The sequence below is a fragment of the Eschrichtius robustus genome, chromosome 16 (assembly GCF_028021215.1).
Source record: "Eschrichtius robustus isolate mEscRob2 chromosome 16, mEscRob2.pri, whole genome shotgun sequence".
Lineage (NCBI taxonomy): Eukaryota > Metazoa > Chordata > Mammalia > Artiodactyla > Eschrichtiidae > Eschrichtius > Eschrichtius robustus.
Window position 1 is genome coordinate 55,097,124 of NC_090839.1, and position 23,590 is coordinate 55,120,713.

The following is a 23,590-nucleotide window of genomic DNA, read 5'->3' on the forward strand; positions in this document are numbered from 1 at the left end:
CTGTCATATGAAGGCTTGACTGGAGCTGGAAGAGCTGCTTCCAAGATGGCGCCCTCACATGGCTGTGGGCAAGACTCCTCACTTCCTTATCACATGGATCCTCCTTAGGGCTGCTTGACTGGCCTCACAACATGGCAGCCAGTGGGACCCCCAGAGCACATGGTCCAAGAGAGCAAGACAGAAGCTGCAACATCTTTGATGACTTAGCCACAGAATTCACACTCCATCATTTCTGTAGTATCCTGTTGGTTACACAGGTCAGCCCTGTTCAGTGCGAGAGGGGACCATATGGGGGTGTGAATACCAAGAGGTATAGTTGGGGAGCATCTTGGAGGCTGACCACCATAACGCAAGCAAAGGGACATGGCGGGCAGAGGGGGTGTCCTGCTGGTCATTTGTTTATTCATTCATCATTTAATGATCACCTGTGTTGAGCCAGATCCTGGGGAAATGTTGATAAGAAGTCATAGCCTTAATGTGTACCGTCCAATAGAGAGACAGGAACAGTCAGGCCAGCCATTTCAGTGTTGTGTGGTTCCTGCAGCTGGGGTGGCTGGTGAGGACAAAAGAGCTTGGGTTTAGAGTCAGGCAGCTCTGGTTCCAAGTTGCAGCCCCACCATGATTGGCAGTATGCCTTGAGTTATAGAACCTCTTCAAGCCTCAGTTTTCTCATCTGTAAAATGAGGATTTATTCACTCATCATCCACCTATTGGGTACCTCTGATGCTGGTTAATGAGGATATGATGATAAGCAAAACAGATATGGAACACACTTGTCATAGAAATCATACAAATCAATGCAGGATTACAGCTGGAGTAACTCAGTTATCTACAGAACAGCTGAACTGTTTTTCTTCCATAATTCAATGGCAGGGTGAAAAAAAGTGGGACAGAGACTGTTCTAGATTAAGAGAGTCTCAAGGGACACAACAACCAAATGCAACACACGAGGAGACTTACTTTGTTTCCTGGTTCAGTTGCTCCAACTCTGAAAATGGGCTGGGAATTAGATCAACGTCAGGAATGACTGCTCATTGTGTTAGATGGGATAATGGTATTGCAGGCATGTAAGAAAATTAACTAAAATATTTGAGTGAAATGGTATGATTTTTGTAACTTTTTTAAAAAACACTCCATCAATTCCCTGGCGGTCCAGTGGTTAGGACTCTGTGCTTCCACTGCAGGGGGCACGGGTTCAATCCCTGGTTGGGAAACTAAGATCCTACAAGCTGCATGGCATGGAAAAAAAAAGAAAAGAAACAAAGAAAAAAAGGCAAATGCAGGAACATGTTAATAATGATTAAACCTACATGGCGGGTATATCAGGGTTCATGAGTCTAGTCTTTTCTCCTCTCTATGTGTCTGAATTTTTTTCCTGATTGAAAGCTTTTTTGTTTTTTGTTGGTTGAAGTGATCCTATCCTCATTGCTCTTCTTTTCTTTGTGTATTTTAATTGTGGTAAAATTCACACGACATAAAATTAACCATTAACTATTATAAAGTGACTAATTCTGTGGCATTTGTTACATTCACAGTGTTGTGTGAGCACCATTTCTATCTAGTTCCAGAGCATTTCCATCCCCCCAAAGGAAACCCCAGGCCCATCAAGCAGTCACTCCTCACTCCCCCCTTCCCCAGCCCCTGGCAACCACTAATCTACTCTCTGTCTCTGGATTACCCTATTTTGGACATTTCATATAAATGAATCACAGTATGTGACCTTTTGGGTCTGGCTTCTTGCACTCAGCATCATGTTTTCAAGGTTTATCCATGTTGTAACATGAACCAGAACTTCATTTCTTTTCTTTTTAAAATTTTTTTGGCCACACTGCACGGCATGTGGGATCTTAGTTCTCCAGTCAGGGATTGAACCCGCGCCCCCTGCATTGGAAGGCAGAGTCTTAACCACTGGACCACCGGGGAAGTCCCAGAATTTCATTTCTTTCTAGGCTGAATAATATTCCGTCAAATGGATAGACCACATTTTGTTTGTTTGTTCTCTGTTGATGGACACTTGGGTTATTTCCACCTTTTGAATAATGCTGCTATGAGCATTCATGTACAAATTTCTGTTTGAACACCTGTTTTCAGCTACTTTGGGTAGATACCCAGGAGTGGAATTGCTGGGTCGTATGGTAATTCTGTGTTTAAGTTTTTGTAGGGGTGATATATAGTGATGTCTGCAATTAACTCTCAAATGGCTCAGAAAAAAAAAAACACACATACATATATATAGAAAAAGAAAACATGACAAAATGTTAAAAATTGGTGAATTTCAGTGGATATAGGAGTGTCCTTTGGACTATTCTTGCAACTTTTCTGTAGGTTTAAAAGTTTTTGAGGGGGGGCTTCCCTGGTGGTGCAGTGGTTAAGAATCCACCTGCCAATGCAGGGGACACGACACGGGTTTGATCCCTGGTCCGGGAAGATCCCACATGCCGCGGAGCAACTAAGCCCGTGTGCCACAACTACTGAGCCTGCGCTCTAGAGCCTGCGAGCCACAGCTACTGAAGCCCGCATGCCTAGAGCCCGTGCTCCACAACAGGAGAAGCCACTGCAATGAGAAGCCCGCGCACCGCAACAGAGAGTAGCCCCCGCTTGCCACAGCTAGAGAAAGCCCGTGCGCAGCAACAAAGACCCAACGCAGCCAAAAATAGAGAAATAAAATAAATAAATTTAAAAAAAAAAAGTTTTTGAGGGACCTCCCTGGTGGTCCACTGGTTAAGAATCCGCCTTCCAATGCAGGGGACGTGGGTTTAATCCCTGGTCTGGGAACTAAGATCCCACATGCCACGGGGCAACTAAGCCTTTGTGCCACAAATACTGAGCCTGCATGCCACAACTAGAGAGTCCACATGCTGCAGCTACAGAGCCCATGTGCTCTGGAGCCCACATGCCACAACTACAGAGAAGCCCACATGCCACAACGAAGAGCCCGTGCCCTGCAACGAAAGATCCCTCATGCTGCAACTAAGACCCAACGCAGCCAAAAATAAATAATTTTTTTTCTTAAGTTTTTAAATAGAATGTTGGGGAAAAGAATCTTCTTGGTATGCCATGCGCTTCCTGTAGTGTTTGGTTAACAGATAAGTCAGTGCTGGGAGGTGGTCCCTTCTGGAGTGAAGATTCATCAGGGCCCAGCGGTGCTAGCCCAGCTGATACCACCAGCGTAAACGTATATTCTCCCCTTACAAGCAGCAAGTAATTTGGGGGTGACTCTCTGTCACTCTGGGAATGGCCATTGCCTCGTTGACCATTCTCCTGATATTGATAGTTTCCTCCTAAGTTGAGGATTGTTGCCTGAACCCATTATTTCATTAAGGGTTACAAAATGGTGATTTTTCTAATCCTAGCATTGCTTCTATATCAGCTAGAAATCTGTAAAGAAGAGCTTTCCCTTATCAACTTGAGCTGATTACCCTGAAATAGGATTCTTGCAGGAAAGACAGAGATAATGGTGAATTATTTCCTTTAATTACCAGTTTTCAGGGTAAAATATTGGTGCACTAGCCACCTCCGATACATGGTGGCAAATGAGGGTTTCTATTTTTTTTCTTTTTTGTGGGTGTCACTATGAATCATGAGTTTTTAAATATTCAGTTTGTTCAGTCAGTTAAGTTACTGTTTTGTCGCTCACATGGTCTCATCTTAGGCTTGCAAGCTGGCCCCTGAGCCCCTTGACATGACACTCTATCTTGGATAGCTGTCCTGCTTTCTTAAATGACAAGATGTTCCAGGCTCATCTTCTACATTCCCTTCCTCAGACCTGAATCAGCCATTTCTCTGTGGAGTCTTGGTGCCTTTTGGGGGAATGGTGTTTAGGGACCAAAATCTGGGCACTGGAAGGAACACTTTAAAAATTCAAAATTCCCACCATGGAAAAGAGTCTGGCAGTTTCTTAAAAGTTAGACATAGAGTCGCCATACGACCCAGCACTCCCACTCCTAGGTAGATACCCAAGAGAAATGAAAACAGCCCACAAAAAAAACTTGCACACCAATGTTCACAGCAGCATTTTCCACAATAGCTAAAAGGTGGAAACAACCCAAACGTCCATCAACAGATGAACAGATAAATACAATGTGGTATATCCATATAATGGAACATTATTCAGCCATAAAAAGGAATGAAGTACAGCTACACACTACAACATGGATGAACCTTGAAAACATGATGCTGAATGAAAGAACCCAGACACAAAAGGACACAGATTGTGTGGTTCCATTTATATGGAGTGTCCAGAATAGGCAAATCCATAGAGACAGAAAGTAGATTAGTGGTTGCCTACGCCTGGGGGTTTGGGACAAAAAGAAAGGTGACTGCTAAGGGGTATGAGATTTCTTTTGCGATGATGAAAACATTTTAAAACTTATTGTGGTGATGGTTGCACAGCTCTGTGAATGTACTAAAAGCCATTGAATATACACTTTACGCTCATTAAATAGGTGTTGAATGCGTGAAGGTCAGGTGTCTTGGAACCATCAGGAGAATGTTTCTCGGGCCTGCAGGCCTGCACTCAGAGTAGCAGTGGGGTTGGTTTGTCTTTTGGAGGCAGTAACTGACGGTGTTTCCTTGCCTTGGCTGCCAGGAAGCTCACTTTGCAGCTCCCCTCCAGCAAGAGCATGCATTACGGGTCCGAGCCTTAACCCAAGCGTTGTCATTTTCCCTTTCCTTCACCACTTCACTTTTCTTGATTAATCTTGTTACACTCTACATAACTTTGCAGGTTGCTGCAAATCCTTTTCTGGAGCAAGGCAGAGTGTGAATTAATTGACTAAAGTCTCTTTTCTTCCCTTTGACTGTTCACAGCTGGTTCCCAGTGATTTGGACAATCTGAAGAAAGACGTGGATGAGGTCTGGAAAGTAGTCAGGAAGCTGCTGGTTGAAGGCTTCCAGTTCGACCCCGACAGCGCTGCCGGCTTTAGGAAGTGAGCCTCTCCCAGATAGGGGTGCAGCTCCCAGAGTCTAGGGGTCTCTCTTTCCAGAGGGGAAACAAGAGAGGTATCCCAGTGGATTCTGAACTCTGGGAGGAAGGATTCCAGACCTGTGGACCTGTGGAGAGAGGGGGCAGGGCTTTCCAGCTGCTGGGGTGGGGGATGGAGCTGCGAGCACCCAGGGGCTCAGAGGTGGGCAGGCCTGCCCTTGAGTGCAGAGGGGGCTCCAGGTGCTCATGTGAAGAAACCTGGGCTCAGAGAGGGAAGGGGCTCCCCAGAGGGAGCCTGGGCAGATCTGGGACTAGAGCCAGGCCCCCACCCCCTCCAGACAGAGCCCCAGGCAGAGGGACTCGATGTTCCTGGGGGGGCTCCTGTCCTCAGATCACCCCTCATGCTCCCAAATGTCCACTGTGAAGAGTAGCTTTCCCTGGTTTTAAAGACCTCCTTTGTGTTTGGGGCGAGGAGAGAAACTAAACACACTTTTACCCCTACTGCTGCCCCAAGTGGCCGCACATGGGGGTCAGCGGGGGCCAGTAGAGCTGAGCTGAGCGCAGGGGCTGGGCCAGCGGGAGTAGGATGTGGGGGAAGCCCTGACCCTGAGGCATAGATGGACTTGCAGCCTCCGGCGCAAGCACTGCCTGGGGCAGGGGTGGCCTTGCAGGGCCTGGCTTGGCGCAGCAGCTGACGGAGCTGGGTGTCTTCCAGGAAACTGAGCGGGTGAAATGCATCTCCTGCCACCGGCCCGTGGAGATGATGACCAGCCCGTGAGTACCGCCAGGAATCGTCCGTGACATGTACATCCGTGTACACCGTTCTGTACACATCATTTCATTAGCCCCCGACCTGGGCAAGGTACTAGCATCCCTCCCTTCACCAGCCCTGTCTGGTGCCCGCTGTGTCCAGGGGCAGGGTCAACTCCAAAAGGAAAAGGATGAAAGGAAACTCTGGGGAAAAGCTGAACTTTGTGGGACTTCCTTGCACATATTTTTATAGTCTAATACTTTTGTTTATTTATCAAGGTGAAGTTCACTTATAAAATCAACCATTTTAAAGTGGGATTTAGTGCACATTCACCTCTAATTCCAAAATATTTCCATCTCCCCAAGGAAACCGTGACCGATCAGGACTCACTCCCATTCCCCTCCCCCAGCCCCTGACAACCACCAATCTACTCACTGTCTCTACGGATCGGCCTGTTGTAGACATTTCGTATAAATGGAATCATACAATATGTTGCCTTGTGTCTGGCTTCTTTCACTGAGCATGATGTTTTCAAGGTTCATTTGCATTGTAGCCTGTGTCAGTGATTCATTCCATTTTATGGCTGAATAATATCCCACTGTGTGGACACACCTAGGATCTTGCAGTGCCCATGGCCTCTGCGCTGCTAGCCTGTTCCTGGTGACCCGTGACGCTCACCACCCCACACCTGGCCATATTGGGAGATACAGCCAGAATTTTTCTTTCAAAATCGCAGCATTATTTGTAATATTTTTATTGAAGTGTAGTTGATTTACAATGTTGTGTTAGTTTCAGGTGTACAGCAAAGTGATTCATATATATATACACATATACATACACACAGTTTTTCAGATTCTTTTCCCTTATAGGTTATTACAAGATATTGAGTAGAGTTCCCTGTGCTATACAGTAGGTCCTTGTTGGTTATCTATTTTATATATAGTGGTGTGTATGTGTTAATCCCAAACTTCTAATTTATCCCTCCCTGCCCCATAATATTTTTTTTTCAAAAAAAGAGGAAAGGAAACAACCTGAAGTGGTGAGTGAGTTGCAGTACGTTCACGTCAGCCAATAAGGCAAGTCGTAGAGGAAGGCCTTACGTAGAACCTTCTGAGATGGGGGGGATGTTCCATAGCTGTGCTGTCCAGTGAAGTAGCCACTGGCCACGTTTGACTGTGGAGCACTTGAAAGATGGCTAATGAGACAGAGAAACTGAATTTTAAATTTTATTTAAATTTAGTTAATATGGGGAATTCCCTGGTGGTCCATTGGTTAGTACTCTGTGCTTCCACTGCAGGGGGCACGGGTTCTATTCCTGGTTGGGAAACTAAGATCCCACATGCCGCACGGCGTGGCCAAAAATAAATAAGTAAATAAAAATTAAAATTAAAAAAATTTAAAAATAAATTTAGTTAATTTAAATAGCCACATGTGGCCAGTGGCTGCCATATTGGATGGCACAGTCACAAAAGAATGTTTAATGACCTGGAAAAATGTTTGCAGTAACTTAAATGAGAAAACCAAGTAGGATGTGTGTTATGATCCTATTTCTGTTAAAAAAAAAAACAAACACAAACACAAACACAGAAAAATACTGGAAGGACACATATCAAAATATTTGATTACAGTGATTACAGTGATTTCTTTGTGTTTTTCTTTACTTTCTAAAATGCTGACAATATGCATGACTTTAAATTTTTATTGAGGCTTAACATGCACACAGTAAAGTATGTAAACGTTTGTTTCACAACTGGATGAGTTTTTACATGTGTACACGCGTTGGTAACCACCACTCAGATCAAGATGTAGAACGGTTCCAGCTCCTCAGAAGGCTGATGTTTTACTATTTTTATTTCTTGTACTGAGGTCAAATACACATAATATAAATTAACCATTTTAAAGTTAACAGTTCAGGGGCATTTAGTACATTGACAATATTGTGCCGCCACCACCTCAGTCTAGTGCCAGAACCTTTCCACCCACCGGAAGGAAACCCCGTGCCCATAAGCAGTCATTCCCCATCCCCCTCCCCCCACCCCTGCCAACCTCCAACCTGCATCCCACTTCTAGGACTCACCTGTTCGGGGGTTTTCCTTTTATTATCAGAACAACTGTTCTTTATGATTTATGAAGAGGATGGTGGCCCCATGCTGTGGATCTTTCTAGAGGGAAGGCCGTGTTTGAGGGCGAGCTTCCTGGAAGAGGTGGAAGTTGGGCCCTCTGCTGGCCACGTGCGCCTCCCACTTAACTCTTGTCCTCCACAGGCAACTCATCACCATCCGCACTGCCCGCCTGCTGTCGCGGCTGCGGCTGGCCAGCGCCAACAGCTACGAGTACCTGCAGTGGCAACAGGTGAGGTGAGCAGGTGGGGGTCCGGGTGCCAACAGAGACGCAAACTCCAGTTCCAAGATGCAAAGGCTGTCCGGGGCACTGCAGCCGTCTGCAGGGGAGCCGTCCTGGGTGGTGGGGCTGCAGACGGGCACGTGAGGTGCTCATGGGGAGAGGAACGGACAGGTTACTGGGCATCTGTCATGGGCCAAGAACTGTTAAGGGAGGGAGGGTCTCTCATTTAAAGCTCACACCCCCCTGTGAGCTAGGGTTGATGAGCCTGCTTCCAGCTGGAAGAAGTGAGTCATGACCCTGGGTCCTCCGTGGGGCTTGCTGCGGCCGGGCAGGCACTGTGCCAACCTCTTTGACAGACCTGACCTCGTTGAATCCTTACACCTTGCCTCTGAGGTCATTCTGCTATCATCCCATTTCACAGTTGAAGAAACCGAGGCTAAAAGAGTTTGAGCAACCCTCCTGAGGTCTCACAGCTAGTGAGTGGCGGGCTCTGGCACCTAAACCTGCAGGTTTCCTCTGCCCCCAGCTATCTCCCTGGGCCCCCAGCCCTGCCCCTCATCCCCTGACACCCCACAGCTTCATGGGTGCTTCTGACTCCCAGGCCCCCAGGCCCGAGGGTACATCTGGCCAGGCGTGGAGTGATGGCTGAATAGCAGCCAGAGCCACATGAAGGGGAGGGACATGGGGGCCTGTGCCCGGTGCCCCCACCCTCACTCGCCTGACTCCCTCTTGGGATGAGAGGTTAAGAGGGACTTCCCTGGCGGTTCAGTGGTTGAGACTCTGCACTTCCACTGCAGGGGGCGCCGGTTTGATCCCTGGTCAGGGAACTAAGATCCCACATGCCGCTCAGCGTGGCCAAAAAAAAAAAAGAAGTTAAGAGCCTGCATTTGGCAGGCGAGACCAGGACTCCAGGTCTGGGAGAACACGGGTCTCAATTTTCCCCTCTGTCCCGACGGTGCCTGTCTGTATCCACACACCAGGCCCCAGGCCTGCCCGGCTACATCACCCAAGCTGAAGCTGGAAGAAATTCCAGTCTTCCCTCGCTACTGGCCATGCCTTCGGACCCAACCTGAGGCTCCTCTGGGGCGGAGGGGTCTCCAAGTGGCTGCTGACGCCCCTGCCCTACCCCAGGGAACAGCAGCGGCTGCAGAAGCTCCAGAACCTTGCAGCCCCGGAGGGGAGCCTGGACTCGCTGGGCTCCCAGCAGGACTGGGGTGACGGCCCCGGAAATGACGCCAACCTTGATTTCAAATCATGTAACTTGTCGACAGTCTACCCCTACGGGGACCCCGAGTTGTTGGACTATGATTCCATGAGTCAGGCTGCAGCCCCTGGCAGTGGGCAACCCTGGGGGAAGCCAGGCCCTGCTGCCTCTGTGAACACTCCCTTACCCAGGGCCCGGGCTGCCCAACAGGCCGAGGTGGACATCCTGGGAGTGGACGGGATCCTGTACAAGGGCCGAATGAACAGCAAGGACAGGGTGCGGCCTCTGACCGGCGCAGAGAAGGAGCTGGCAGGTGAGGAGCGTCAGGCCTTCCTGGGCACCCCTGCCCCGTGTCCTGCCTTTGCTGGGCATTGTGAGGCCCAGTGTGGTGCAGGCGGGGCCCAGAGCCGGCAACATCTGTGACTGGGGGCTCCTCACACAGCCACTCGCAAACATGGGATCCTGCTGTATGCCAGGCACTGTACTGGGACAGCTTGTGACAAGGGATGCTGGGGAGGGGTACTGGATGGCCTCCCCAGAGAAGGAATGCTGGGTGGTGACGGGAGAGTTGTGACAAGGGACACTAGTTCAAGGAGGAGGTCCTAGACTGCTGTCCTGAGGCCTCTGAAAAGGGAATAAGGCTTAGCTGGATGAAGGGATCAGGTGGGAGGAGAGTGATCCAGGGGGAGGGAATAGAGGTGCAAAGGCCCTGTGGTGGATGGAAGGCAGGCACACTTAGGAACTCAGGAAGGTGAGTCTACCTGGAGTGGGGAGATCAGGCTGGGGTTGGGCATGATGAGGAGGACGCCAGGACAGACTGGAGGCCTGTGTCCTAATTGTCACGGGTTGGGGAGGGTTGGGCCAGAGGGAGACGTGGAATGAATTGCTCTGGTTACTGCGGTGTCGAGGCCCTGGCTCCAGCTGGCTCTGACCGGGGACCCCGGGACTCAGCTCCACCACTGGGCCAGCAATACCTTCTCTGTCTGCCCCTTTGAGGTTACCCCGCTCTGGGAAGAGGGGTTCCACACACTGCCCTACTGGGGCTGGTCCAGGAGCCACAAAGTGGTCAGGGGGTTAAATTCCACCCATGGTGTCCTTCCTCACGCCACTTTTCCTCCACTGACTTGAGAACAACCACCAGACACCTAAGCAAAGGAAAGGGGACTCTTTTCCTGGGTGTGCTGGATAGAGAGGACAGCACCCTGCTTTAGTGTCCCGGGGCTGCAACAAATGACCACCAGTTGGGTGGCTTAAGACAATAGAAATTAACTCTCACAGTACAGGAGGCCAGAAATCCAAAATCAAGGTGTTGGCAGGGCCGTTCTCCCTCCGAAGGCCCTAGTGGAGGATCCTTTCTGCCTCTTCCAGCTTCTGGGAGCTCCAGGCATTCCTGGGTTTGTGGCTGCATCACCCCCGTTTCTGCCTCCTTCTTCGTGTGGCTTCTCCGTGTGGCTTCTCCCTGTGTCTCCTCCTCTTCTGTCTCTTAACTCAGATGCCCTCATCTGAAGATCCTTCACTTAATTACATCTGCAGAGACCTTTTCTTTAAACAAGGTCACATTCACAGGTTCCAGGGGGACACATCTTTTGGGGAGCTGCCATTCAACCCACTACAGGCCCCTGCCCTGCTCTAGGGGGCAGGTCACCATCTTGAACCCTGCATTCCCCCTGGGGCACGGATGTGGCCCTTGCAGTGTTAATGGCTCCACCTGGATGATGCCCCCGGCAGCAGATGCTGTCGAGAAGAGACTCAGGCTGGGCCCCTGGGATCACCAGGCAGGATAACAGCAATGGTGGCCAATATTTAATGAGCTCAACTTCTTGCCAGGCCCTGCACTGCCTCCTCTCACCCTGCACCAGCCGGTGAGGCATTGCACAAATGAGCGGGTGAGGGCCGCTTGCCGGGAGCCCACCCTTGGTGGAGGGGTCAGGATGATCTACAGACCCGACCTTCGTCCCCAGTCATCCATCGGATGGCGTCCCCACCCAGCTTCCCAGGGCTGTCATCCAGAGCGAGGGGCTCTTCTCCCCAGGGCTTGTTTGTTCTCCAGACCCATGCAGCAAAGCAGGAGTGGATCAGGATGCCTCAATTGCTTTATCCTGCTTGGGGGCCACAAAGTCTAACTAGAAATTGGAATCAATTCGAAACCCACCTGTGGCTGGATCTTTTGACCAGTTTGTCTTATTGCTCATTTTTTACTCAAAAGAAAATTCTACTCCAAAACACACTCAGTATCTAAACCTAAACTAGCTGATGTGAGCCCCCCTCCCAGGTCCAGCCTGGTCCCAGATGCATCCATCCATCCTTTGCCCATGGGGCCACCAAGGGCCGTCCAGCCAGCCTGTGCCCTCCTGATGCCTGCACAGTGGTCAGGATCTCAGGCCAGGCAGAGGAACCCTTGATCCCTAGTAAACAGTGCCCCCAGCATGAGGCTGGACTTCCACAGAGGTCTCAATGGAAGGGGGTGCTAAGTACAGGCAGGGCTCAGGTAGGCAGAGGCAGCAGGGGCGCAGATGGAGGGGGAGATGCCTCACCAGCCTCACCGTCCTCACCAGCACTGAGTGAATGGCCTCAAACCCGCTCCTGACCAGGCCCCTCCCCCACTCAGGACCCTGCAGGGTGAGTGTCCTACGGCTGCTGTAACATTACCACAAACAGGGGCTTAAAACTATCCAAGTTTATTTTATCTTAGTTCTGGAGGTCAAATCGGAAGTGAATCTTACAGGGCTAACTAAGATCGAGGTGTCTGCAGGGCTGGTTCCTTCTGAGGCTCAAGGGGAGACTCCGTGTCCTTCCAGAGGCCTCCCACATTCCTTGGCTCGTGGCCCCTTCTGCCATCTTCAAAGTGCATCTCTCTGACCTCAGCGTCTGTCCTCACATCTCCTTCTCTGACTCTGGCCCTCTGGCCTCCCCTCATAAGGACCTTGCAATTACATTGGACCCATCTAGTTAATCCAGGATCATTTTCCCATCTCAAGATACTTAACTTCATAACATTTACAAAGCCCCCTCTGCCATGTAAGGTGACATAGTCACAGGTTCTGGGGATTAGGGCAGGAACGTCTTGGGGTGCATTGTCCCCAGAGTCCGATCTCCTTGGCTGATCTGCAGGGCCCCTTGGCCACTCCCCGCCCCAGCCTCGTCTGCTCCCTGCCTCCAGCCTCCCAGAACTGCTTGCTTGCTCTCTCAACGATCCAGGCTGTTCCCCCCGTCTGGGCCCCTGCATGTGCCATGTGCTCTGCCTGGAATCCCTGGAGAACCTTTCTCATCTGCCAGGGCTCAAATGTCCCCTCCCATCGGGAGCCTCCCAGCTGCTTGGCTTTTGGCTCTTGCAGAGGCGGGAAAGCCGTGGAGGAGATCGTGGGAGAAGCAGATATTGGGGTCAGGTGGCGAGTTTGGGTTTGGGCCTCTGCATCCAAGGTGTCTGGGGGCCTTCAAGGAGAGTGCAGGCTCAGAGCTGGGTTCCCAGGCCTCACGGGGTCTTGGTTTTGAATCTGTACCCCAGGCTCATGTGCCTCACCTTGGAGGGAAGCAGTGTGACAGTCTCACTGGTTGGCTGGTTGGCCGGCCCTACCTCTGACCTGTGGAGGGATGCAGGTGCCAACCGGTGATCAGAGTGGGAACCAGGGAGTGATCCTCAACTGGGCATTTGCTCTTACCCCGAACCTGCAAAGCACGTGGGAGGTCGTTCCTAGCTCAGGTTCAAGGGACATGACCCAAGCTACCTGGATCCCAAAGGCTAATAGGGAATCAGTGTGGTCCCCTGTGTCAGTTGGGTCCTCCAGGGCGCAGACCCTGAGACAGAGTTAGGAATGCAATAGGTTTGGGATGGGGCGGCGTTAACAAAGAGGAGGAAGGGAGGGAGCAGGCAGAGAGACCCTCAGACAGTGTGCAGACCTGATAAAGTCCAGGCCAGCCCAGTGGGGACCTTCCAAGCAAACACTGCCCAGCAGATGGCCAGGCCCTGTGCTCCCATACTGGCCAGAGATGCTAACAGACCCCGAGTGCTAACAGGTGGAGGCTGTCAGCTCTCTGTGCTCCCCAGAACTGAACGATGAGTTCTTTCTTAAAGGGAGAGCTAAACGGCACCTCCTGCTGCCACATGGCCCTGGTCACTCAGGCGGTCAGTCCTTAGCCCTCCTTGGTGCCACGTGTGTTTTGGATGCCGCTGGAGAGACCTGGTGAGGTCAAAGTAAAGTTACTGCCCCCTTAGAGTTTTTACTCCATGAAGAATGGTGAAATGAAATGAGTAAGTTCAGCGAGTGAATAAGATGAAACATGGGGAATTCCCTGGCAGTCCAGTGGTTAGGACTCAGTGCTTTTACTGCCAAGGGCGTGGGTTCAATCCCTGGTTGGGGAACTAAGATCCCACAAGCCATTCGGTGTGGCCAAAAAAAAAAAAAGATGAAACATGGAAATAGGGGAGAGAATGACTGGGGCCAGGGGTTGTCCCTGTGGAGCATGTGGTCTGAAGGACTCTCTGAAAATGAAGGTCAGGAGACAGCCAGGGAAGGACAGAGCCTTCCAAGCAGAAGGAACCGTCGGGGTCCTGCATGGGAAGGAGCTTCGTGCCCCTGTAATTCGTCCTAGGTGGGAGGCCTGGCCCGTCCCCTCCAGACCTGGTGCCCTGCTCAGCCGTCTGCGACCCCCCAACACCACCACCCCCCCGTCCTTCCTGCATATTCACTGTCATGGCCTCTTTTCCCTGCACGTTCCCACCTCGTACAGTGGTCTCTGGTCTGGATGGCCGGTCATGGTGACTCTTGGCTGGACGGGGAGAAAGGGATGCCTTGGGTTCAAAAGTGAAGGATGGAGCCAGACTCCAAAGGCCACATATTGTGTGACCCCCCCTCCCATGATGTGTCTAGAACAGGCAAATTACGAAGACAGAAAACAGATTAGTGGTTGCTGGGTGCTCGGGGGAGGGGTGAATGGGGGGGTGACTGCCTTATGGGTACAGGTTTCTTTTGGGGGTGATGAAGTATTCTGGAACCAGATGGAGACGGCAGTTGCACAGCCTTGTGAATGCACTTAATGCCACTGAATTGTTCACTTTGAATGGTTAATTTTATGTGAAGTTTACCTCAAAAAAATGTGCATGCACAGAAGATGAAGGCCAGGAAGGTGGGATGGGGCACTATGGTGGCCTGGTCCTGGTGGGAATAGCTGAAGAACTGCCAGGCTGGCCAGCACGTCACCTGTATCTTTTCATGCTAACATAATGTCTCTCTCCTCCTTGGCCTTGAGTTACTTTCAAAAAGCCTTTTTCTGACATCTCAGCCTTTAGAAGCTCTAGACTCACGAAGGTGGGGAGGGAGGAAGGGTCTTCCATGCACGACTGGGTGGGGATTGGGTGTGTGAAGAGGCGGCAGGGGGTGGGGGGGCGGGGGGCAGCAGGGCAGGTCCCACCGGAACGAAAGGGCCTCCAGGGTGGGGCAGAGCCCTGGAAGCGCCCCCCACCAGCTCCTGTCTCTTCCCCTTTCTTTTCCACCAAGCTGTGAAGGTTCCGCATCCCCCCGCTCGAAGGCCTTATGAGGGTGCGTGCCCGAGTGCCTTATTTGGTGCCATCTACCCCTGTGAGTACCTGGCCCAGCTGGGATTCTGGCAGGGTCTCTGGGCCCCCAGTCCCAGCCTGGGGCTCTCCTACCCCACCTCATCCATATCTCACCTGCCCTGCCCGGACTTGGGCCAGAGAAGATCCCTCGAGTGGCCCCCCCCATCCCGGCACCCAGCCCCCTGGCTGGGGCCTCCAGCTGTCCTGGGCTCCACCTTTACCCTTCAGCCAGGTTTCCTGGCCCAGGAGCCATCCCTGGGGCCCAAGCCAGGTGTTTGTCCCCTGGGGTCCAGCCGGCTGCAGAGCTGGGATGAGGGAGCCTGTTCATTCCCTCGGGCCTCTCTGCTGAGGGCCCGTGAGCCAAGTTGGGGGCAACTGACCTCATGACTCCTCTGGTCACATCACCACGTACCAGGCATCTGAGAGCACTTTACAGCATACAAAGCACTTCCTCCCTTCGCATCTCACCCAGTCCTTATCCCGTTAACCGGGATGCTGTGGTGGGCACAGCTAGCCCATTTTAAAGTGGGGGAGCTGAGGCGCACGACCGTGAACTGGGGAATGCAAGAGCTGGGCCGAAGCCCAGATCCTGGACTCCAAGTCCTGTGTCCTCTCGGCTGCCCTGCTCCACTTCTGTGTCCACCTCTGGTTTCACTTATCTTGGGCCGCCCCCCAGACCCAGGAAGTGTCAGGTGCCTGGACTGGGTGAGCAGAGGTGAAGCACTTCCAGTCTTGAGGCTTCTCTTCTCCTTAGTGGAGAAGATGACCCCATTGGGCCAGCCTCTCTCCAGAACATTCCTGGGACACATCATGGGTCTCTCCTGCCCCCCCGCAGCCCTGCACCCCCGCACCAGCATTGGCTCAGCTGCCTCAGGCCCCCAGCCGACGATGCCAGCTCAGCCTCCGTCTCTGCCTCCACTGCCGCTGCTGCCACAGCTGATGCCGTCCCTGCAGGATCCCCAGCCGGCCCCAGGGCCTGCCGGGCACCCAAGGCCTCTGCGCCTCGAGTCCCGAGCCGGCATGCAGTCCGCCAAGGAGCCCACCAAGCTGTAAGCCTGCACCGCCAGCGTCGCCCCCTCCCCCCAGCAGGTGGAGAAGGTGCAGGGGCCCTGGACTTACGGGAGGGTCTCTGTAAGGGACTCATTTTGATCCAGTAGCTGTTTTAACTCTCATATAAATACCCGCAACACAATCCTTCTCATGCTGCGTTTCATGGAGAACACAGCTTTCTAGATTGAATTTCCCACTAAACCAATTTAATTCCTTGACCAATTTTCAATACAACACAAAGTGGTTTTCAAAACAATCACTTTCCTTTTTATTTTGCTGAAATGATTTTATCAGAGTCAGTTCCAATTACAGCTAACGCCACTGTCCATTTTCTTTGGGGACCATTATTTCTACCAGGACCAATTTTCTCATGGGAACCAAATTTTATTGAGTGCGTGGTTTTTTATTGTCTGTTGATTGTTCCCACCAGTAATTACTGTTATGAGTTGGATATTTAAAGAACCCGATTGTTTGTATTTACTTCTGGCTAATCCATGAGGCACTTGGAGCAAGGGCCCTGGAATCCTCCAGGACTGCTCTGTCCTGTTTGGCGTCTTTCTGCCTCTTTGGTTCCCGTGCTCACTGCCTATGCACTTGGTGGACGGGGGGTGGTCAAAGCATCCTGATTTAGGGTTCAGAGGCCGGCCTGCTCACACCTGCCTGGCGGGTCCTGCAGAGTGGCATGGTTTCGGCCCCTTGGACAGTTTACTGGTCCCTCCTCCCTCTGTTTCACGTTTTCTCCCTTTCCACCCCCTAGGTTGTCCAGTTGCGCCCTCTGCCCTTTCTGTGCTTCTGATACTTCTATCACATTCCACAAAGACTAAAATAAAAAATTTCCCTCTGAATGGTTTTGGGGCATGGCTCCCCCCAACATCCACCAGAGGCTCCTGGAGCGAGTCAGGGAGTGGGGTGGGCAAGCTGCCTGGGGGTCCGCTCTGGGGGAGCCAGGGTGCTGGCATGGAGGAGGGTCCTCTGGACCGGCAGCCAAAGGAGTCCTGGATGCTGCGTGCCTGCCCCTCCCCATCAGTTGTCCCCCAGCCCTGCCTCCCCCTCCCCCTGCTCCTCACCTGCAACCACTCCTGACTTCTCTTTTCTTTCTCCAAGGACTGTGTCCAAATGAGGCAGAGCTCTTCCTGACCCAGGTGACCTACACCGCCTTGGGGGATACTGGCCAGTGCAGCCCTGGCCCCACCCCCATATCACAGATGAGCATTTTTGTCAGCTTCTCCCCAGAATAAAATCTTGCACTTTTCTGACTGTGGATGAGGGTGACTGGCCCCATGCCCTCTGCGAGGGGAGGCCTTGCCCATCCCACATGGGTGGGTGGACCTGCCAGTCCTTCCTTGGGCCACCAGCCCAGGGTCAGCCTCCCAGAACCACTGTCCAGAACCACCATGGCTGAGTCTCAGCAGAGAATCACAACAAACCTCCCCTCCCCCATCACATCGGTCGCCCCGTGGCAAAGCGCCCCGTGTGGCCCTGGTCCTGTGTGGTGGGCAGATCACGGGCCTGTGGGAGGGGCAGTGGTGTGACTTGCCCAGGGTCACACAGTGAGGCCTTAGCTCTCCGGCCACCTGCCCAGAAGGCTGTACTTCTTGGGTGGGTGCTGTACACAGGTATGAGGGGGTCCAACTTCCAGGGAAAGGAGGTGTGGCCTGGCCTCGGGCAGACGGAGAGGTGGGGGCTCCTGGGGACGCGCCCATGCCAGGTGTGGTCAGGCTTGTCTCCTGCAGCCTTGACATGTGTGGAACCACAGGCATCCAAGCCCTGCTCTTTCAGCCCCTCGTAGCTGCCTTCCCAGCCCATTTCTCAGATTTACCAATGGAATCAGCGCTTGAGTGGGTTCCTGCAGCCCAGGGAGCAAGGAGCAAGACCCAGGTAGGTCACTGTGTACCCATTTGCATACTGACAGGCCTGCTGGGTGCTTTGAATGGTGGGGAACCATGAACCCAACTGCAGCCGGCCAGGAGCCATCTTGAAGATGACAGTTCTATCCCCCGTGGGGGTTGGTAGGGAAGCCAACCTTTGGCCTGATCCCAGGTGGGAGGTGCAGGCAGGATGTTTGCCAAGGACAAGGCTCACCTATTCTAGCCCCAGGGGTGGGACCTGCATGTCTTGGCAGCTGGGAGGGAGGTACTGCACCTACTCCTGGGGCTGCTGCTCAGAAGGGTGGCCCACCCCATCCCAGCAGGGGAAGGTGCGTGGGGAGCAGACAGAACCGGGGATGGGGTCAGTAGAGTGGGAATTTCTGGAGGCTTTGGGTCCAGCCTCCTCTGCAGGGTGGACCACAGCTCCTGGCCTGGGACACAGTGGCAAGGCCAGGCTGGACAAGGAGTAGGGTGACCAACCATCCTGGTCTGCCTGGGAGTGAAGGGGATCCCTGGAACTTGCAGTTTGAAGACCGAGAAGGAATTCCCTGGTGGTCCAGTGGATAGGACTCCGGGCTTTCACTGCCGAGGGCCCAGGTTCGATCCCTGGTTGGGGAACTAAGATCCCGCAAGCCGTGTGGTGCAGCCAAAACACAACAAAACAAACAAAAGACTGAAATGAATCGGTCATGTGGAGAGGGAAGCATGTGAGCTGGCCTGGTATGAGGGGCACGAATGAGATGCCTGCTGCCAAGCAGAGGGTCCTGCCTCGAGGTGCAGCGTGGTGATTGCTCTGCACCCCCAAACCCAGCCCCACAACCCACCGATGCAAGTAAAAGGGTCACTGAACATTTTCTTCCTTTCAAAGACCACAAACTCATTAACCCTAAGGTATAAACAACTGACGACAGCAAACGTGTCCCAAACAAGATGATCTGCCTTGGTAAAAGGCACCACCAGTACCCAAAAGCAGGCCACCAGGAGGCACTGGAGGGAGGACATTCTGTGCAGGGACTTCATAGGGTCACACACAGGTCCCCCTGGCACCACCGTCTTGGCTGGCTTGACCCCTGACTTTCCACGGATTTGGGAGCTCTAGGCAGAGACCCTCCACACACACACACAACCTCCAGAGAGGGGCTTCTCCTCTCTCTCCCCTTTCTTCCTCTTGCTCATGGCTTCCCCAGCATCCATAGAAAATGAGCTCCCCAATATTTACACCTCATATTCCCCAGGAGATGAGAAATGGCCCCAGAAAGCAGAGCAGGACTCTGCCAACAGGCTCCCAGCACCTCGTGCTGTGCCACTGCCAGGCCTCCAGGAAGTGGGCCCTCCCCTCCCCTCCTGCGGAGGGGGCTGAAGTCAAAACCCTCATCTGTCCTCAGATGAGTCCTGCTGTAAAAAGCCCCTCAGAGACCTCCAGGGCCACAACGGCCCTGCCCACCACTGGGCTGGGGGGCCAGTCTCTGGAGCAGCGTGGTTTTCTGCAGCGGCCACGGTGTGTTCCCAGAGAGCCCTGGGGGCTCTCAACGGCCCTGGGAGCATCCACCTTCATCCAAGGGAATCTCAGAACAAGCCCTTCTCTTTAAAGCTCTGAAGGAGGAGCCCTGCCTGCCCGCAGAAAGCATTTCAGAGCCTCCATTCACCACCCCCCAGGTCCCCACCCCCCACCCTGCCACCCCACAGAGCAGGACATTTACTTCCACAGATGCTCCTGATGAAGAGCAAACCCCTTCAGAGATTCCAGCAGACGCAAGACAGACGCTGGACACGCACATGTCCATGGTGGCCAGAGGAGTGGCTGGCCGGCCAGGGACAGGCTGAGCTATGTCCCCACCGTGGTGGTCAGCTTCAACCATTTGTGGCCTTAAGGGAACTTGGTCCAGATATTACAAATTTTCCAAGGTAAGCCAGAAGTGAGGCTTTTCTTGTAAACTCTCCTGATTTTAAAGTGCTGGCAGACAAATCAAGCCCAACAGCACACATCAGAGGCCTGTGAATCTGCAAACCCCTAAGACAGCCATGCCCTGATTATTTAACATCAGACCTGAAGGGCCCACCCACCGCTTGTCACCTGGGGAGGCCGGGCCTCCATTCCCACATGCTGCCATGTCCCCTCTTCAGAAATGAGAGCTCCAATCACATTCTTTCCAGCAACCTCATGGATGCAAATGGTGTTTTCAGAATAGAATCTTGGAAAGAGAGCGATCTGGAGCTCAAGTCTAGTGGTGACGAAGCCCAGAGGCTGGACTTTTGAGGTGACAAGGCTGGTCTTCTCTGTGTGCTGCTTAGGCAGCTCCTAGGAGGTGCCCGAGGTGGACAGCTGAGGATGGCTGTAAATGTGGCTCTCTTCTGTTCCTACATCAGCAGCTTTGCTTTTTAGCCAGTTTACACTTGAACGTGTAGTAGGTGGTTACTGACTCCTTCAGTTTTGCTTCTGAGACTCCAGGTTTGGGGAAATTGAAGTTCCTGGTTCCGTGCTGCCCTTGAGTTCTGGGTCACGTGGCATCTATGTGGGCCCACCTCTAGCCCCCCCTTGAGTGAGTTTTCCTGCCCCCTTTGCTTGCCTGAGAGATGCTCAGATGCTCACACCTGGCAGGGCCTCACCATTGCTGGAAAGCTCCAGCCCTGCCCTCTGCCCCCTCCTGCTCCAGTTCCCGCTGTGCCTGGGGCCCTTGTTAGAAATCAGATTCCTAACGGTTTGCAGGGCAGAAATAGAGACACAGATGTAGACAACAAACATATGGACACCTAGGGGAGAAAGTGGTGGTGGTGGTGGTGGTGGGATGAATTGGGAGATTGGGATTAACATATACACACTAATATGTATAAAATAGATAACTAATAAGAACCTGCTTATAAAAAATAAATAAAATTCAAAAAAAAATAATTAAAAAAAATAAAACTGCTTTAAAAAATAAAGTCTATTAAAAAAATTTTAAAAAGAGAGAAATCAGATTCTTGGGCCCTCCTCCAGAACAGTTGCCTCAAGGACCCAAGGGACCCTTGTGCTCTGCAGACTGGAGGGTCACGAGTCTGGTGGCTCCCAGCTGCCATGAGGGGCTTGTGTTGCATCAGAATCACCCGGGAGCCGTTCTACTTTTAATAACAGCTATGACACATAAGTGTCATGCCATACAGTTGTTTTTTATAAATTAATTTATTTTATTTATTTATTTTTGGCTGTGTTGGGTCTTTGTTGCTGCATGCGGGCTTTCTCTAATTGCGGCGAGCGGGGGCTACTCTTTGTTGCAGCGCGCAGGCTTCTCTTTGTGGTGGCTTCTCTCGTTGTGGAGCACAGGCTCTAGGCACACGGGCTTCAGTAGTTGTGGCACGCAGGCTCAGTAGTTGTGGCTCACGGGCTCTAAAGCACAGGCTCAGTAGTTGTGGCGCACGGGCTTAGTTGCTCCGCGGCATGTAGGATCTTCCCAGACCAGGGATTGAACCCGTGTCCCCTGCATTGGCAGGCAGATTCTCAACCACTGCGCCACCAGAGAAGCCCCCATACAGTTTTTAAAGTATACGATTGAGTGGTTTTTAGGATATTCACAAGTCGATCACTGATATCCTGGGGAATGTTTAAAACTGTACTGTCAGGGCCTCCCCAGGGATTCTGATGCCGTGGGGTCTGGGAGCTCCCTGGAGGCCATGCTGTGCAGCCAGCTACGGAACCACAGGCAGAGTGGGGTCTCTCCACTGGGGCGACTTTGCTTCCAGGGGATGTTTCACTGTGCGTATAGACATTTTTGGTTGTCACAACTGGGGGCTGCTACTGGCATCTACTCATGGGAAGGGGCCAGGGATGCTGCTCAACATCTCACAGCACACAGGATGTGCCTGTGGCAGAGAAGGACCCAGCCCCCGACGTCTAGAGTGCCCACGCTGGAAGAGCTGGATCTACAGGAACCTCAAGTCCCTGCCAGCCCTAATGAGACCACCAGGGACCTCCAGGCCCAGCCCGTGGTGGCCCCCAGAAACAGAACTGGGCTTGGTCAGGTTGGGACATTCTCACCCTTGAATGTCCACTGGGCACGTGAGGATCCTGTCAGAAGCAGATTCTGTTTCAGTAGATCTGGGCTGGGGGCTGAGGTCCTGCATCTCTAACAAGTTCCCAGGTGATGCCGCTGGTCTGGGAACCACACTTTGAGTATCAAGGGTGTGGATCACTTACAGGCCACCCAGGGGCCCGCCTGGGGGTAGCCTGAGTGCACATTCTGGACTGTACACCGTCTTGTGTGGCTCCAACGCATACGGCCACCTCAGTAATCTGCGCACTGGGGAGCTCAGGCACACTGTTACAGATAACCCCCATGTTACAGATAACCCAGAAATACTTACTTGTCTCTACAAACCATTTTTCCTACACTTGGAGGGAGATGTGGCAGCTCCCTGAGAATTGTCTTCCATCCAAAAGGATGAAGAAGCTGCAGTAAAGATTGAGGAGGCCTAGGGCAGCCTCCCCCTTCTCATCCTGTCCCATCCCGCAATCCCCTCACCACAGGCACCCCAGGCAGAGCTGTGCCCCCTCTGAAGGCCATTAGAAGGGTGGGCTTCAAGGTGAGGACACACTTCCAGGACATAAGCAACAGAGCAGGGGCGCCACGGTCAGTCTTCAGTGACAAGCGGGGACAGACAGTGGTCCACAGAGCCTGTCCAGGCTCCAACAGGGCAGAGGTGAGGCTGGGTGGCAGCACGGCAACCCTGGGGAGCGAGAGCAGGACTGTTGATGGCAGGTGCTGCGACACCTGTCAAGCAGGAGACCTTCCAAAATAGAACTCCCCAACCCAGACGCCATCCACAGAGGGCTGAGTGCCGGGAGGCTCTCCCGGATTAGGGAGTAAGGTCTGCCAGTGAAGAGCTGCAGAGGCCCCCGCCTCCTTCCTTCCCCACGTTCCAGCTCCTCACGAAGGGGTGCAAGGCCGAGGCTACCTTCTCCCAAAGCTGCCCCAGGGATGCCCTCCACTGGTACAGGCTGCCCAGGACAGAGTGGGGCGCCCTGGCTTCTCCCTTGGAGCAAGAACAGGTGCCTGCCCCAGCCTGGCTTGGTAGCAGCCGCGGATCCACTGCCTGTTGCCCGAGTGGTTCGTCTCCTTAGCAACCAAAGGTTTGAGCTGCGGGTTAGACTCTGCTCAGCCTTGTCTGGTCCCTGCTGCTAGCCCCCACGGGCTCTGCCTCCCCAAGGGAGGGCCCTGCCCACACAGCATGTTTGCTGGAGGTTGGGCTGAGGGACCAGCCTGCAGCCAGTCACTGGGGCCCTAAGCCAGGAAGAAAAGTCCTCTGTGAAACCCAGGCAGACCGGAAGGCAGCTGTTAGCCCTGGAGGTCGGGATCTGTCCAGTCGGACAGGGGGAAGGGTGAGCAGACAGAGGCAGGGGTTCTGGGAACACAGGGCAGGAACTAACTTCATGGGAAAAGGCTGGGGTGGGCAGGAAGATTCCAGAGCATGTTGTGGTTGAAAAGACAGCAACAGACAGGAGCGGTGTGGAGCCAGGCGGGACTGGGGGGTGGGCCCCTGCTCTGGGCTCCGTTGGCTCCCTCCCCCTCCACACAGGGCCAGCTGGCAGCAAAGCTTAGGATACGAGGCAAGACCACAGAGCCTGGTGGTGGTTTGGAACTCTTTCTTCTCCTTTGTTAAAAGGGGGAAAGGAACTGGGGATGGGGTACCCCCGGGCTCTGGGGAAGCATGCAGGCAGCCCCAGCAGGCAGGCGCTGGGGGATGGGTGGGAAGAGTCCTGGAGTTTCCCACAATCCTTTTCTCTGCAGGGAACAGCAAGGCTGACTGCCCAGGGGGCAGGGGAGAGGGGCAGGGCCCTGGGGAGAGGGACGGCGGACAAGGGGAGAGGGGGCTCACTCTAACATGCAAAGTCCAGCTGCCCCATAAACTAGGTTGCTTCTCG

General features: G+C 53.0%; 1 protein-coding gene across 1 annotated transcript in view; it reads left to right on the top strand.

Annotated features, from left to right (window-relative positions):
• The window catches only part of C16H16orf96 (chromosome 16 C16orf96 homolog), a 37,422-nt gene extending 21,593 nt beyond the window's left edge, over positions 1–15,829 (top strand). The window contains 7 exon segments of the mRNA XM_068524773.1: positions 4,810–4,932; positions 5,640–5,698; positions 7,940–8,032; positions 9,150–9,339; positions 9,433–9,535; positions 14,718–14,798; positions 15,612–15,829. Coding sequence (XP_068380874.1) covers positions 4,810–4,932; positions 5,640–5,698; positions 7,940–8,032; positions 9,150–9,339; positions 9,433–9,535; positions 14,718–14,798; positions 15,612–15,829 — 867 coding nt within the window.
• The last annotated feature ends 7,761 nt before the right edge of the window (positions 15,830–23,590 follow it).